The 16,349-nt window shown below is 43.6% G+C and overlaps 1 protein-coding gene across 3 annotated transcripts in view; it reads right to left on the reverse strand.

The window, feature by feature from the left end:
* LOC105926602 (ankyrin repeat and fibronectin type-III domain-containing protein 1) overlaps positions 1-16,349 on the reverse strand; it is a 212,641-nt gene that overhangs the window by 15,060 nt on the left and 181,232 nt on the right. For all 3 annotated transcript variants that reach the window (XM_036141705.1, XM_036141704.1, XM_036141706.1), the window contains 7 exons: positions 15,859-16,078; positions 15,424-15,631; positions 10,342-10,539; positions 9,691-9,804; positions 9,441-9,538; positions 6,826-6,916; positions 1,808-1,915 (listed from right to left, as the gene is read on the reverse strand). In XM_036141705.1, coding sequence (XP_035997598.1) covers positions 1,808-1,915; positions 6,826-6,916; positions 9,441-9,538; positions 9,691-9,804; positions 10,342-10,539; positions 15,424-15,631; positions 15,859-16,078 — 1,037 coding nt within the window. The remainder of the gene's footprint in view (positions 1-1,807; positions 1,916-6,825; positions 6,917-9,440; positions 9,539-9,690; positions 9,805-10,341; positions 10,540-15,423; positions 15,632-15,858; positions 16,079-16,349) is intronic.

Genomic DNA, 16,349 nt, shown 5'->3' on the forward strand with positions numbered 1-16,349 from the left:
GTCTGTTACAGGAATAACAAACATGACCCGGGGGACATGCCACCTTGACTACCGTGCCTGAACTCTCAAGCTCAATCAGTCGCCGTCTGACAGAGCGAGAGCCGCTCAATGCCGGCCATTATGCTGCCGCTCAGGCTGCTGCCGACGCCGGACGGCCACAGAGGACAATAGTAAGTTGGCAGGCGCGTTTGGGCCGGAGAGGGACAGCTTTGCTCGGCGGTAAACGCGCCTCGCTGTCAAGCGCAGGGGGGGGGGGGGTCAGCGTCGACAGGCTCTGACACTTATGGCACCGACGCACAGCCGGCAGCGTTTGGGGATATAAACAGCTTGAGTGTGAGAGATGTTGATCTGCATTTTGTCACAGAGAGAGAAGTATTCAGCAGCGAGGCCTGAGTCATGGAAAGACTCAGAAAGGAGGAACCTGGGGGGGGAGGAGGGTGGGGGGGGGTTGGGTTGCTAAGACAGACGGGAGGTGGCATGCCATCTTAGCATGTGTGGAGCGTGAAGTACTTGTCATGCCTCAGATTGTAAAGTGTCTGTCAAGGTGAAACGAAACACAGCGATTAGTGAAACGCGTTGCACCTGCGGAGCTGAGCTGTCCGCCGCACTGTTTTCTTACTCCGCCCATTTTTATGGGCCATGACTGAGAGCGGCGCTGAGGACGCCGATGTGTTCGGCGAGCGCAGGGAAACTGACGGGCGCACCGCTTAATGGCGAGCTTTCGTCATATTGACTCCTCGCTTTCTACCTGCGTTTGATTCGATGGTCATGTCACTTCAGTCGTTATATATCACTATTTTCACCAGCTGTTTTCATAAATCCTAAATAAAAAAAATATATTCTTGCAGCAAACTATGACATTGAACTACTTTTCAGGTCTACCTATTTGCAATTTCTTGTTACTACTTATAGAAAAAAGACAAAAACTTATTTTTTTCTTTACGTAACCAGTAGAGGGCTTTAATCAGAAAACTGGAGGGATATTTGGACATTTACCAGGACTGCACCAGACCTGTTTCTCCGCTGTGAGAGGGTTAATGGCATTTTTTACTTTTTGCCATTGTTATTTTCTGGAGCTGCATGAAACCCAACAGGGATTTGTGTGTTTTGGTGTTTAGAGGGAATTTGGGGAGGATGTGAAGGTTAATCCTATTTAACTCTTTACAGTCTCTTCAGCCGAATTTTAAAGTTTGGATTTAAATAAAAGTCAAATATAATAACATTTATTTACTCCAATGGACGTTTTGTCAGCTTGATGTTTGGTTTAAATAGAACACGTAGTTTTGCAAACTAAGAATATCGACCTTAAATGTCAGTTTAAGATGACCACTTTCAAATTTAACTTTAGTCCCAATTTCAGGCTCTTTCGTTTTTGTAATTTGGAGAGAGAAAAAAACACTGAAATATCTGCATGGCAGAAGCTTTTGGGGAAATTTTTCAGTGTAAGATACAAAGTGGAAAAAAAAGTTCATATTCATAAAAGGACCAATTCTAAAGACTTTGTCTTATCGCTCGATAAATCAACGCAAGCTTGCTAATACTGGGAACCGGACTTTATCTTAACATTTTGGGGATATGAAGGGTAAACAGAAAAAAAAAAATCAGTTTTAATCAGTAAAAGTTGAATTTAGAGCTAATTCTGATACAGAAAGAAAATGCAGGCTCCCTGCAGGATTGCTGTAAGGCAGGAGAGCTGCCAACTGCCCAAAACATGACAAGTAATTCAACTTTCTCCAGCGGTAAACTCTCATTTTATTGTTCGGCCTGTTAGCTAAACATGGCCATCCAGTCAGGAAGGTCTTGATACCATGGCAGGCACAGTGGCGATGAGCTTCTTTAATCTGTCCAAGCAGCTGCTCAAGTGCCTCCTTCTGGCCTCTCTGGCGTGGAGGGTGGCCTTCGACGTCCCTCCAGCCTGCAGAAAGAAGAAGATTATTGTTTTTAATCACTGAATGTCGGAGACCGGTAAACACTTTCCCATCCCAATGAGAAGTGTAGGACTAGCAAAGAAGCAGAAGGATTTATTTCAGGCTGATAAATGCAATATAAATGGTCAAGGCTTTTAAATTGCACTCAGTGGTCAGTGCAATCATTAAGACATTTTTCTCACTGTGGGAAAAAATGAGAGAAGATGGTTTTGGATTATTTCAACATCAAATAAAAAGAGAGAGAATTCTCTACAGTAAAAGCATCGACCAAACATTTATATTTCTGGTTAAAAGCACATTCTCTGCAGACACAGTTGGTCCTGATCTACAGGTCGGGAAGGCCGGCTCCGGACCCGACCGCTGCTGGACTGGGCCTGGACCGTGTCCTGGTGGGCTGGCTCTTTGTGTCCTACTCTGACCCTGTCCAGGTGATGGATGGATCAGAGCTCTGGGAGGATGTTGCTGTAAACTGGACCAGAACTTTCTCCCTGACCCGTCCACTGAGCTCCGTGACGCTCGTTGTTCTCTGATGGTCTCTAGCCAGCCTCCGAGGCTTTCAGAGAACACATGCATTCATGCTGAGATTTAACGGTGGACTAAAGCACGATTACTAATTAGGAGATTTATGAAGGCGACTGGATTTTATTTCAGGGTATCAGAGTAAAGGCAGATGAAAACACACGCAGCCACACTTTTCATTTACTAGTCAAAACCAAACAAGAAAATCAGAAAACCCTGTTTTCCTGCCGCTTCACAGTAACGTATGAAGCTCTGTCACATAAAATCCCAACAAATCCATCAGTTTGTGGGTGTGTCATAAATAGTGAGAATGTCCTACGGGTGTGAATACTTTTGCAAAGGCAGTGCAGACTAGAGAAAACACAACGGAAATGAGAATCTCACGGCCAAAGTTAAAAGCTTTCCAGAAAATCAGCGACATAATGACAAGCCTTATGAAATTCTTCACATCAGCAATCAGAAGTTACCAATTACGATCTCTTTGATTCATAAATGGCATTTTTGTGTATAAATCTTGTAGGAAATTCACAGAAAGCAAAAGTTTCTGTCCTCCAGCCTCATGATTGAAGGCAGGTGATGTTTTACGCTCGGTATCGTAACATTTTTCCTATCAATATTGATATTTTTGTCAGAATGCCTCTCAACCAATTTATCTGAAGATACAGAAAGAAATCTGCTCCTTTCGGACAAGCACGCAATTTCTCTTGTCATGCACGAGTGGCTTTTTAGAATGAAAAAACACTCTTCAGCACATTTTATCTGGTGTGTGAGTACAGGAGGATGAGTCAGCGATAACCCACCCCCGGCCAACCATCACCCTCATCCCAAACCCCACCCTCCTCCCGAGCCCCCCGGAGGGTGCATGGGGCTGAAACACGGTGAGCTCTATTCCCGGAAAGGTGCCTGTCCCGACAAGACAAGCGGGCCCTTTAATGGGCGTCTACGGGTCGGTATAAGGCCCCCACTGTTGGGGCCGTGCCGCTCGCTGCAGCACAGACATGCAAATATTTCCAGTGGTAGGCCCAAATGGAAAACACAAACACGCAACATCTAAATTAGCTCCGAGAGAGGGATGGAGGGAGGTGGGTCAGTAGAAAAAAAAAAAAATTAGCAGGGAGAGGGAAAGCCTAGTTTCTCTAAACCAAGACCGTATATACACACACAGAGCGGCTGAAAAACACCGTGTGCTGATGAGCACAAACATGTTCATGTGTTCCCCAGATGTGCCAGCGGAGGAGCAGCGTGCCCACAGAGATAGAGTTCAGCTCGCTCGCTCTGTTCCTGACGGTCTGCAACAGCTGGAGGAACTCCCCAGGTTTACCAGCAGCAACTGGCATGAGAGAGAGAGAGAGGGGGGGGGAGGGGGGGGAGAGAGAGAGCTAGAGGGGGGGGGGTGATAGAGAGAGAGAGAGAGAAACGAGAGAGAGAGAGACAGACAGACAGAGACAGAGACAGAGAAAAGAGAGAGAGGAGAGACAGATAAGGGGAGAGAGAGAGAGGGAGAGAGAGAAAGGGGGAGAGAAAGAGAAAAAAACGGATGAGGAAAGAGAAAGAGGGGGGAGAAAGAAAGAGGGAGAGCGAGGGAAAAGAGAGCGAGAGGAGAGAAAGGAGAGAGTGAGAAAAGGAGAGGAGGGATGAGGGAGAGTCAAGAGAGAGAAGAGAGAGGAGAGAGAGGGAGAGAGAGGGAGAGGAGAAAAAGAGAGAGAGAGGAGAGAGGGGAGAAAGAGAGAGAGCTAGAGGGGGGTGATAGAGAGATAGAGAGAGAGGGGGGAGAGACAGAGAGAGAAACGAGAGAGGAGAGAGAGACAGACAGACAGAGAAAAGAGAGAGAGGAGAGACAGAGAAGGAGAGAGAGGGAGAAAGAGAAAGGGGGAGAGAAAGAGAAAAAAAAGAGAGAGGACAGAGAAAGAGGGGGGAGAAAGAAAAGAGGAGAGAGAGAGGGGAAAAGAGAGAGAGGAGAGAAAGAGAGAGGGAGAGGGAGAGGGAGAGAGAGAGAGGGGGAGAGAAAAGAGAGAGAGAGAAAGAGAGGGAAAAGAGATAGTGAGAGAAACAGAGAGATAAAAGAGAGAGAGAAGAGAGAGAAAGAGGGCATAGAGAGAGCGAGAGATATAAAGAAAGAATGAAACAGAGACAATGAGAGAGAGGAGAAAAAGGGAGAGAGAAAAACAGAGAGAGAGGAGAGAGGGAACGAGAGAAAGGGAGAATGAGAGAAAGGGAGAGAGAGAAAGAAAGAGATAATGAAAGAGAGATAGAGGGAGAGAGAGTGAGAGAGAGAGATGAAGGAGAGGGAGAAGTAGATAGATAGATAGATAGATAGATAGATAGATAGATAGATAGATAGATAGATAGATAGATAGATAGATAGATAGATAGATAGATAGATAGATAGATAGATAGATAGATAGATAGATAGATAGATAGATAGATAGATAGATAGATATTAACACCTCAGCTGTTACTCATGACTTCACGGTTAAAGTCTTGGCTGAACTCAAAGCTCTGGATGGTGTGTAGGCCCGGCTGGCAGCTTGTGGTGCCAGCCGGGCCTACACACCATATTGAGACCATGGTTACGTTCACTGACATTTACAGCGGGCCTGGATGCCCACTCAGAGTTCTGAGTGGAGAAACTCCCCAGAAAGCCCAGATTCATGCCCACTCCAGCCCTAACCCTGTTAGACCTGTTAGCCCCACTAAGCGTCACGCTGCTTCTGTTATTTTACATCGTTTAGGGTGCAGAGGCTCTCTGAGAGTCTCTTCCTTGTTTGCTTTGCAACAAACATTCAATGAAACGAGAAAAACCAAAGACAGCTTTGTATTTCTCTTAAATAAAGTGTGAAATTCGGATTATGAAAAGGAACAAAGGGGAAAATTTAGTTTCCAAGTCGAAATCGAGTCACAGCTCTTTAAGGGAGACACTCCAAGTCCAAGTCAGCCGTAAGTCTCTGCAGACTGATAGAGATATCATCTGGCCTGCTGTAGGCTCTGAAATCACATGTAGCATTTGTCTACAGGCCTTTAAAACATCAACATTTAATAGAAAAGTGTACACTACCTCAAGAAATGCATATATATATATTTATGTCCAAAGAAAAATAGAAAAAAAAGGGTTAAAACCTGTTCATATCAAGCATCTAAATAGAGCAAAGAGAATGTGCTTTTACACAGAAAATCATTTAGCGTCTGTCTTTCTGTTCTAATTATCCTCTTAATCACTATAGTCACTTCATCAGGTACGCCTGTCCCATTGCTTTTTAATGCAAATGGGAAAACAAGCAGTCATATGGCAGCTTCTCAATACCTGGAGGCATTTAGACGCGACAAGGATAACTTAAGTGACTCTGAACACGGTATGATTGTTGGTGTCGGGCAGGCAGGTCTGATTTATTGCATTGCAGAGGATCTGCTGGGATTTTCATGCACAACTGTCCTGGGTTTACAGAGAAAGGTCCGAAACCAAGAGGAAGACAGCGTGGTCTTCTGGGCTACAGCAACAGAAAACCTCGCTGGGTGCCTCTCTCGTTAGCTAAGAACATGAAACTGAGGCGCCAGTTTCCACAGACCCAGAAGAAATGTTGCCCTGATGCGATGAGTCTCAAATTAACCTGCAGCTTCCAGGTGGTTGGTCAGAATATGGAGGGAAAACATCAAAGTATGGATCCATCTTGCCCTGTATCAACAGTGGTGGTGCTATATTGGTATGGAGAACATTTTATGGCACAAACTCCTGTAGCTTTAAGTAGTGATTAAACATCAGTGCCTTGGTAGTTCCTGCAGGAAGCTGCAACAAATCCTCTCTAACTGGTTTCTTGAACATGAGCATCACTTACCTGTACTCCTATGACCTAACCGTGTCACATGATCTCAACCCAGCAGAGCACCATTGAACTGTGGCGGACAGGGGGATGTCCATCATGAATGTGCAGCTGATAGTTCTGCAGAAACTGCATGATGCATGAAGTCCATATGGACTAAAACGGTGGTATATTAATTTAAGTCTACACTGCAAAAACCAAACTAAAAACAAGTAAAATTTTCTTGGAATGAGTGTATTTTTCCTTGGTTTGAGCAGGTAAATAAGATGTTCTGCCAATGAAATGAGTATTTAGACCCCTAAAATAAGATAATTAGATATGCAGCACCTGAAATAAGAAGATGGAGAAGTGTTGTTCCTATTTTAAGTGCAATGTTTTTCATCTTATTTACCTGCTCAAATCAAGGACAACTCACTTCAAGAAAGTTTGACTTATTTTTAGCTCTGTTTTTGCAGTGTATCATAAAACGAGAGTATCCCAGGACCCTTTGCCTACACAGGAGGCCCCCTCATGCCAGCCTTTTGTCTTCATAGAACATGAACACAGAATACATGGAGACTTACTGGATGGTGCAGCACAGGCTGGAGTGGAGACCTTTGGAGGGCCCCAGCCCTTCATGTTGTATGCCGACACCCGTACATAGTAATAGGTTCCCTGAAATCAGGAGATACGATTATATTAGGTACAATTTACTGGTACAAAGCATAATAAAGCTACACATTACAAAGCGGTTCAACCTTAAATCATCATGTATAGTTAAGGGTATCTCCATGAGGTTACGTTGGGTAAAGTCTATGCAAATCTCCATGATCGGTTCTCTCCATGTGCTCGTTTTGTGGACAACTCTATTTCTCTTTCCTCTGCCCAATCAATTAGAACAACCGGGTTAGATTTACTGACCCCTACTTGACCGCTTTGGCTTTTTTGGGGCCTTTAAGGTGGGAGTGGGTTTTTCTCACATAGTTACACATTTAAATTGGAGGGTCCGTTTGTCTACATGGTCGCTTAAAGATGGCAAACCGAAATCAGGTGACGGGCTGTAGAAGCTCTTCCTGAGCTATAAAGGATAAAAGTTAAAAAGTGTAAGTCTGCCTCAATAGTCGGTTGGACAGTAAACTAAATTTAGGAAGATAAGTTAAATAAAAAAGGCTTTTAAATACATAGCAGGTATATAGTTCAAACTTGTGTGAATATAGTAGTGAGGATGTCATGTGTGAAAAAAGCTCATAAATGTCCCCACTCCAGCAGCTGGAGAAGCTACAACGTGGTTGTTTTTAGTGGAAAAGTCATGAATAAAGTACAATATAAAGAGTGGCTGCGACTATTTTATTTGGTAGTGAAAGAAAAACTGCTTCAGCAGGACATTGTGTATCATGGTTAGCCTTGCAGGATAAATGCATGTTTTACTGCCGTACAATAATCCCACAATGAAAAAAAAAAATCTAACTTTAATTTTAGAACACGTGTTAAGCGACAAACAAACTGAAGAAATCCAAGTAAATCCGACGAGGAGGATGCTACAGGAGCTAAAAATGTCTTCAAAACTCAGTTAGAGATATGTGCAAAATGTGGCCTTTTTTTTTTCTGGTGGGGTCATCATGTCTCCATAACAACCATTAGATACTATTTATATTGCTCACTATCTGTACATTTACTGTCCTCCAGTAACAAAAATAAACATGTGGAAATTGCCAAATTTTGGAACTTTAACTGCAACGTCAAATATGCACTGCAAAAACAGATCTAAAAACAAGTAAAATGTTCCTAACGTTAGTCTATGTCCTTGATTTGAGCCAATAAATAAGATTATCTGCCAATGGAATGAGTATTTTTAGCCTTAAAATAACATAATTAGACATCCTGCACTTGAAATGACAGGATGGAGATGAATTGTTCCTATTTTAAGTGGAAAAATCTTATTCCATAGCCAAATAGTCTTATTTACCTGCTTAAATCAAGGACAAATACACTAATTTCAAGACAATTTTACCTATTTTTAGTTCTGTTTTTGCAGTGTGTGGAAAGCATTTCATTATTAATGTTAAAGCCAGAGTCTGTAATTTTTCTGCAAGTTTCCCCAAGTCCCTTTTGAATAACTGAGCATGCGCAGGACCGCTCTTCAGAGGGATCACGTAAAAAAAATCTCCTAAATCCACACTGGTCTCATTTCTTTCTACTGAAGCCTTCCTCTTCGTCTCATAAATATGAACGTGGTTCGCATCTTGCGACTCTCAGCCATGTTCAAAGAATACGGTGAGAGCAGCGGAGCTACAATGAACGGCTAACCGCTAAGCAAGCTGAAACTAAGAAGGAAAGAGCACGCACACCTGCGTTACGTGCAGGGATTGGTCAAAGTTTTTACAGGCCTGCAGCACCCAGAGATACAAAATTTTTAACTTCCTTTTTCTGAATAAATAATGTATTGTCTACTATCAGGATGGAAGGACCATTCCTCCCAGTATAACAAAGAGTTTCTGAACAAGATCACCAACTATAGCTTTAAATACAGTGGAGGGTCCGTCATCCTGTGGGCCTGTTTATCTGTCAAAAGCAAGTAAATGGCATAGAGAACTCTTTAAAATACTGGGACACTTTTAACAAACCTATGGGTTTCCATTAACAAACAAACGAAAAATATAAAATAATTGGGTGATCAATTAATCTTTGAGCTGGCTGATGGCCCAAATGGTTTGGCCAAGTCCACACCAAAAAGGATTAGTCAGAAAGAAAATTACAGCTCTCCACGGCCGTCTGGAAATCCCGCTCTATGTGTACTCGAACTTTGTGAAATTTCATAAGACTGAAGATTGCCCTGTTGGCAAAACGGGATTGTATAAAGTATTAACAGCACGGGAAACCAATAAGTGAGGCTCCAGGGATTTAGGAAACAATTATTTCTAAATAAGTGATTTCCTCCTTCACAATTAATGAATCCAAGTCCAAGATTTTACAAGTGCAGTAGGAGAATACATTTCTCAGGCTTCTAAGACATCCTCCCCAGAGGTGCCAATAACTGTGGAAGATATTGCACAAGCAAGTTTTTCTCCAAAGGTCAGTTAAAGTAAAGCAAACTTGGTGTCAGTTTTGAAATGTTTTTCATTGCACTTTAAATCTGAAACCTGGAACGTAAAAGGTAAAACATAAGTTGGATTGAGACAGCCGTTCTAGTAGGACTTACAGAAGTCAGTCCAGTGATGTTGCACTGCGGTAACGCTGTATCATCCACTATCATTTCACCCAGCAATGGACTGAATGAAGGCGCGGAGCTCCAACACACTTCAAAGACACACAAGTTGGTTAATTAGAAGGAAAAGAAGCACGTACACTTTTATCTAACTTTTAAATGTCGAATGTTATGCAGCCGATACCCTGAACAGAAGATTCAGACACATTATAGCCTTGAATGGTTCTCTGTAAATGAGGCTGACCTTTGTACTTGGTAACCACTGCAGAGTTGACACAGACAGGTTCGTGAAAGTCGACCTGCAAACTTGTGTTGCTGCTGACAGACAGCCGGACTACGCTGGGAGCATCTGGAGGGTCTGAAGAGGTAGAAAAACAGGGACAAAAATAGGGAAATCAGAAGGGAGACGGACACCGAGAGCAAAATATTTATAAGGTGTTGGAGCACAAAACTGTGAAGTGATCCAGATTTGCAGATGTGAATGATTGCGGCTCAATTGCACCTTATTTTTTATAATTTAAGCAGTGATGGGAGTCAGCTTTCTTCATTAGTGATGGTAGGGCGGAACAGGAGATGTGCAAGCGGATTGAGACCTCGTCTGCAGTAAATGCGGGTGAGGCAGGTGGTCATAATGTTATGCCTGATCAGTGTATCTGCATTCTGGCCTGGGACCTTCTTGAAATGATGATGTGTATTACACAAGATCTTAACACAAAAGGCAGGATGATGAAACTGAGGGACAGTAAAAGGATAATTTATCACCACTGGAGATAAATGATCTACTCCCAAGCATATGGTCTTACCTCGATACTGGCAAAAACGGCAGGAGGAGAAGTGCAGGATAAAAACATGAAAAGTAAAGGTAACTGAGTAGCAAACTGCAACGAGTGCTTACTAGCATGCTCAAAGCCCGTCTGCATGCGTCTGAAGAGCCGCAGCCTCCACTCCCAAGCCTTCAGCTGCCTCTCCTGGTCGGATCCCTCCCGTTCACCGGGACCCTCGCTACGGACCTGGGCCTGAAACTCTGACACCCGCTGCTCGGCCTCCTGCACCAGGGTGGCCAAGTGCACCGCCCGGCCTTCCAGGCTCACAACTACGAGCGTCACCAGAGACACGGAGACAGAGAGAGAGAGACAGAGCATAATCAGTGAACGCACAAGCGCCAGACAGATCCAAAAAGTTTAATACCAGCGAGCACGTGTTGGTGGCAGCTTACTGCCCCAGAGAAATATTAGTCAAAACTTTACTGCGATGCGAACATTTTAAATTTGAGATTTCTGCTTTGTAGTTTTTCCACCGCTGAGCTCATTACATTCTCGATCAAATGTATTCTTTGCTCCTGCTTTGAAAACGCGCCCCCCCAAAAAAACAGAGGAGAGCCAGCGCCTGCCCGCCGCGCTGCAAATGGCTTCAGCAGGCCACTTCTGTTTAATCTCTGTTTGCTGAAACGCGGCGGCAGATTCTCCAATAAAGTGCGTTTATTGTGACTGAGCAGCCTCTCTATGGCAATGACATCACCTCGAAAATGAGGGGAAAATGGGGCAATGAAAGTACGAAGGGGGTGAGAGAGGGAGGAGTGTCCCTCGGTGCGGTTCCGAGCGAGCTCAAAGCGGTGGGAATACGCACGAGGGAGCAGGGGAGCATCAGCTTAGACGGCTGCCGTAAAAGTATTTTTCTGCAAGACTTGTGGAAATTTTTGTGTCACTGATCTGTTCGTATAATGGAACACAGCCTAACGGAGACGGCGGAGGAATGTTTTCTTAAAGGGGTTTAGGGTGTTGCCACAATCCAGCGAACAATGAAACCCATCACTGCAGTTAATGAGATGTAACACCCCATGAAAACATTCAAGCCATGGCTTTGCAGTCAGCGATAGAGAGGCTGTGGAGGCAGGAGAGCCAGATCGGAGAGGCCTGCATGCTCCGGTAGCAGAAGCATGCCGAATATTTCAAATAAAAGTCTAAAACAGGTAATATAAAGAAAGAAGAAGACAGTAGCGGACTGTGCTGCTTTGCTGTCTGGTCATTTCTTCAAGTGTTTGGGACTGCTGTGGGTCTGTGTTTAGTCTGTGTGGCCTGCGTTTGTTCATTGTAGATTCCACCGCTGAGCGTTAGATTCCACTGTTGACAGTAAGTTTAGAGCTCCGTGTCAAAATGTCCATCTGGGTGTTTAATTCTGCGGCTCCCTCGCTGTCTCCATAGTGGCTCCGGGCTACACTTTGAATCTGAGTGTCCTACAACCACAAACTCCAACTTGATTTGGATTTTGTGAGCTAGACTCGCATGAAGTAGTGCAGAATACAGGTGGAAGGGAAGGGACGCCTGGTTTTCTACAACTAATAGCCCTGAGAAGTGTGGGACGCCTTTGTTTTGACCCTTAGTGTGACAATAGTATTTTCTAACACCTTTAACTTCAGCTTTTAAGAAGTGCCTCTATCAGCATCTAGAGACTAAAATTTCTTCCATTTTTCTAATCCTTTCCTCAAGTTCAATCAGATTGGTAGGAAGGCACCTTATAGATCAATTTTAAATCTTGTTAAAAGAAAATTTAGCTCTGGACTTTGACTGGACCGTTCTAACACAAACTGGGGAGTGAACCTTCCTCCTGTTCCTACACATTTGTATTATGAAAACTAAATAGTCTTCTAAAGTTCTCGGTCCACGTTGTTCATCACACTATTACAATGATGACAGGTTACTAATTATTTCTTACAAATATTTCTTATGCAGGGCAGGTTTAAATTGTGCAATCTGAAACAAGAAACTAAAGAGATAGGAAGGAGGACCCAAGTAAAGAAAGAAAGAACGGACACAAGGAAGGAGAGGAGGTAGGACACGAGGATATATATATATAGCAAAGGGTGGAAGGAGGGATAACACAATGAAGGAAGGGCTGAATCTAGGAGGCAACATAGGGAAGGAACAAAAGGACACAATGAAAGGAAAGAAGGACAGAAACTACAAAGAAAGAAATGAAAGAAACAGAGGGAGGGAAGGAAGGAAGGAAGGAAAGAAGGAAGGAAACACTCAAGGAAGGAAGGATGAGACAAAAGAAGAACAGACCCAACGACACAATGAGGTATATCTTGAAGGAAAGGCACAAAGGAGAATTAGAAGAAGGGAGAAATAGTAGAAGGATGCACTCAAGGAAGAACTCAAGGAGAGAAGAAAAGAAGAAAGGAAATGAAAATTTTAAGACAATGGGATAAATAAAGTATAGAAATGCTAATATCTTTCTGACTTAGTAGAAATCCTCTTCCCACCAAATCTGGTCAGTTCCCTGTAGACTCGGTTTTTCCTTCGCTTTGCTAACCAACAAACTGAGTCTGTAGCAGCTCCCTCCTCCCTGATACTGACCAATTACAGGCTAGGGCGGGCTCTATGTGTTGAGTGACGTGCAACACCTGACGATCACTCAGCCGAAAACAAACAAGATGGCCGCCGCTACAGAGTGCTTAATTTAAAAGGATCATTCACCGTAGTCTCTGCTCGACCGCGGCTCGCCGTCTTGAGTTATATTGTGAAATGTTGACAGCGGATGTCTGGTTGGGCCTTTTTTTATGTCATGTCCACAGTTTCTCTGATTGGTCTACTTTGCGGCTGTTTACCTCGCCCAGTTCCAGGCTAACTTCAGCCGTACCAAAGAGAGGCAAAAGTTAGTCTGCATTTACACCAACATAATTTTACACATAATAATCTGGGCGTCATTTATATAGAAGCGTTAGATGAATGGAAGGATGGATACTTTTTAATCAAAACTATGCATCCTTCACCTTCTACGTGACAATCATGAACTACTTTGTTCTGGTTTCAAATCTGTGGTTGTCGTCTGGCAAAACGTGGAAAAGTTCAACGGGGTGTGAATACTTTTACAAGGCACTGTTGCAGTCAACTGTTTTTTTTTTTTCTGCTCGGGAAAAGCTCTGTGAAGTGGCTTCGTCTGACTCCGAGCCACAGCAGGAGTTAGAACGTCGACGCGGAGCTGCTTTAAACGCTTTATTTGATTGTCCTCGTCTGGCCTCGCCTCTCTGGTCCACACGCCCACGCTGTGAAGTCAAGCACGGCGATATCAAAAAAGCACCAGAACCAGATCTCCAAGGGTACGAAAACGTCTGCAGGAACTGTGATGTCAGTCCTCCTCTGATGGCGTCTGATTAGAAAACAGTGGAAAACATGGAGTGTCCTAATGTGAAGTTTCCTCGTCTCAGTTTGTCATTCATGCATGAGTGCATAAAGTCTGATGCATTATTTGGGTTCTGGATAAAAAGCGCCAAAACTTAAGAAATCACCACTTTCAATTCAAGTGTTTTCAATTTAATAATACCTTAATAAGACGTCTGGCCCGGCTCTTGAAAGTGTGTGTGTGCGCGCACACACGAGTAAAAACACAAACAGCCTTGGAGCCGTACTGGCGAGTTTTCTAATCATTAACAGAGGGAAGGGACCAGAGGCGCGCAGATCACAGAAAATGAAAAGTGCTTACTTACAAAGATGACTAATATTGCATCACGACAAGCACCCCTTCAGCACCTTTCATGTGCTTTAACTGCACGGCGCAAGTAAAAGAAATGAGGGCCTGTTAGTAAAGATGGAGGGGGCAGATGTACAGTTAGGCCCAGAATTATTCAGACCCGCAACAGATTTAGATTTTAATAGAGTTGAAACTGTTTTCATTTAATAAGCTTTATTTCTGATTGGAAATGGGACTGGCATCGCTCAAAAGATTGTCATTTTAAAAAAGGTATCTGTTTTTGGTTACAGTATATTTTACTAAAAATAGCGTGTGGAAAATTCTCAAAACTAAGTAAAATTATCATTATTGCCATTTCCACTGGTATTTGGATGACTTTTTTTAATGATGAGCCGCAAGTCGTCGAGGTTGGAAGGCCTCCTTGCCATCACCCTAATCTTTGGCCTCATCAACAGATTCCACTTGAGGCTTTGGTCAGGACTCTCACTAGGCCACTCCAAAAGGTTAGCGATACTTAAAACCATTAATAAATAAATAAATAATAAAAAACAAGTTGGTAAAATTAAGCAATTACTTTAACCTTAATCTCAGGGGTATGAATAGTTTTGGGCTTAACTGTATGTCATCCTCAGGAATTTCCTGAGCTTATTTTGGCTGCAGGTATATTTATTGTACTTTTACAAATACTTTTTTATTTTTCATGTATATCCTAAATGTTATTTTCCTGTGATTTTGTGCCTGTGAAAGGCTCTTTAGAGATAAACCTTACTTCTAAAATAAGCTAATGATGAAGGTCAAGTAGGTAAACCTTTAAAAAATATATCTCAAATTAGGTATTTGGAGTTAGTAGATGGATATCAGCCATCTACTAACCTTAAAGTTATGTATCAATGTGTCAGAGATGTGATTTCAGGTCTTAGATGTACTGTGAACTTAAAAAAGTTAAAAAGGTGGACATGCATTTTCTTCTAAAAGGTTTAGTCAGTGCTTGTGGAAACTTCAAATTTTACCTGAAGCAGATTTGGATTGTGTGCCTATCCATGTTTCCTCCCAACTCAGGGAGGAAATAAAACTAAATGTTTGCGTTCATCTGAAAAGAGGACCTTTAACCTCTGGGCACGTCTCAGTTTTTCTATTTAACTCAGATCAAATGTTCCCGCCATTGTCTTTGTGTCAGGAGTGCATTAATCCCTGTTGGTCGCCCAGCTTTTTTATTTATGCTTTTTTTCCTTCCACTTAACTTTCCATTTAACATGCTTGGACACAGCACTTAATAAATCTTTGAGGCTCACATATTGATTTGAATTAAATTCTAATGTCTTCATTTATTTTATGCTAATCCCCCCGTAACAGCAGGCAGAATAGAAGTGAGTTATGTCCGTGGTGCTAATCGACTCCCTGCACCATGGCTCGGCAAAATCTAGAGTAATATGCTGAGAAGTGTATTTTATTGATTTCCCTGTTTACCTCATGATGTTTGACGAGTTAACAAAGACTCCCTACTCACAGTGCGGGCTCTCCTTGGCACCGGCTCGCAGCAGAAGCTTAGCCATGGGCACATTGTTAGTCATGATGGCGATATCGAGAGGCAGGAGACCTTCACTGTTTGGAGTGTTGAGGTCCAGCTCCTCCAGACTGTACTGGGACAGAAGCAGCTGGACCAGGTCCAGTTCCTGGTGCTCCACTGCCTCAAACAAAGCTTCATTGCTCTGGAACTGAGACACAGAGAAGTCCTGATAGTTTCAGACATTCGAGCCAAACCGGCACTTAACACAACATGACCGACTTTCTCCCGGTGTGACCGTGTCTGGCGTTCAGCGGTCAGACATGAGGCCCCCCCCCCCGGGTTCCCAGGCCCCCAGGCCACGTTCCTGCTCATTTTTAGACTACAGTATTCCTGCTCTGCTTATTTATTTTCCTCCTTCTCCTATCTTTGACTTACTATGGTGGTTTTACGCAGCCTCTCCTTCTCTCCTCCCCGCCCCGACACCACGCTGTCCTCCAGAGCGGGGGGGTTGGTGCCCACGCGGAACTTTCCAGACAAGTTGCGGTAGAGCCGGCGAGCTGCGCTTGGCGAGGACAAGCTGGCGGACTTGCGAGCCGATGCCGGCTGGTGGACCTGGTTCCCGCTCATGGGCTGCGTCACCTTGGCAGAGTCGGCCCTGGAGGAAAGACGGGTGAGTGAGAAACACAGGAGACGGGTGAAGGCGGCAGCATCTGGTCCCTGCACACTGATGCTCTACGGAGAAATGGTCCTTTTCACACCGCTTTCATCCTCCTGTTGAGAAACGATTGAGTCGTGTTGCTTCTGTGAAAGAAGCCCTGATCACCTGAACGTACAGGTTAACAAAGAGCTCCGCTTCTCCCCACTAAGGCCTATAGATTTATGAAAACAGGATTAGCCTGATTCATTAGAGTTGACATATTAACTCA

Source organism: Fundulus heteroclitus, chromosome 10 (genome assembly GCF_011125445.2).
Source record: "Fundulus heteroclitus isolate FHET01 chromosome 10, MU-UCD_Fhet_4.1, whole genome shotgun sequence".
NCBI classification, from domain to species: domain Eukaryota; kingdom Metazoa; phylum Chordata; class Actinopteri; order Cyprinodontiformes; family Fundulidae; genus Fundulus; species Fundulus heteroclitus.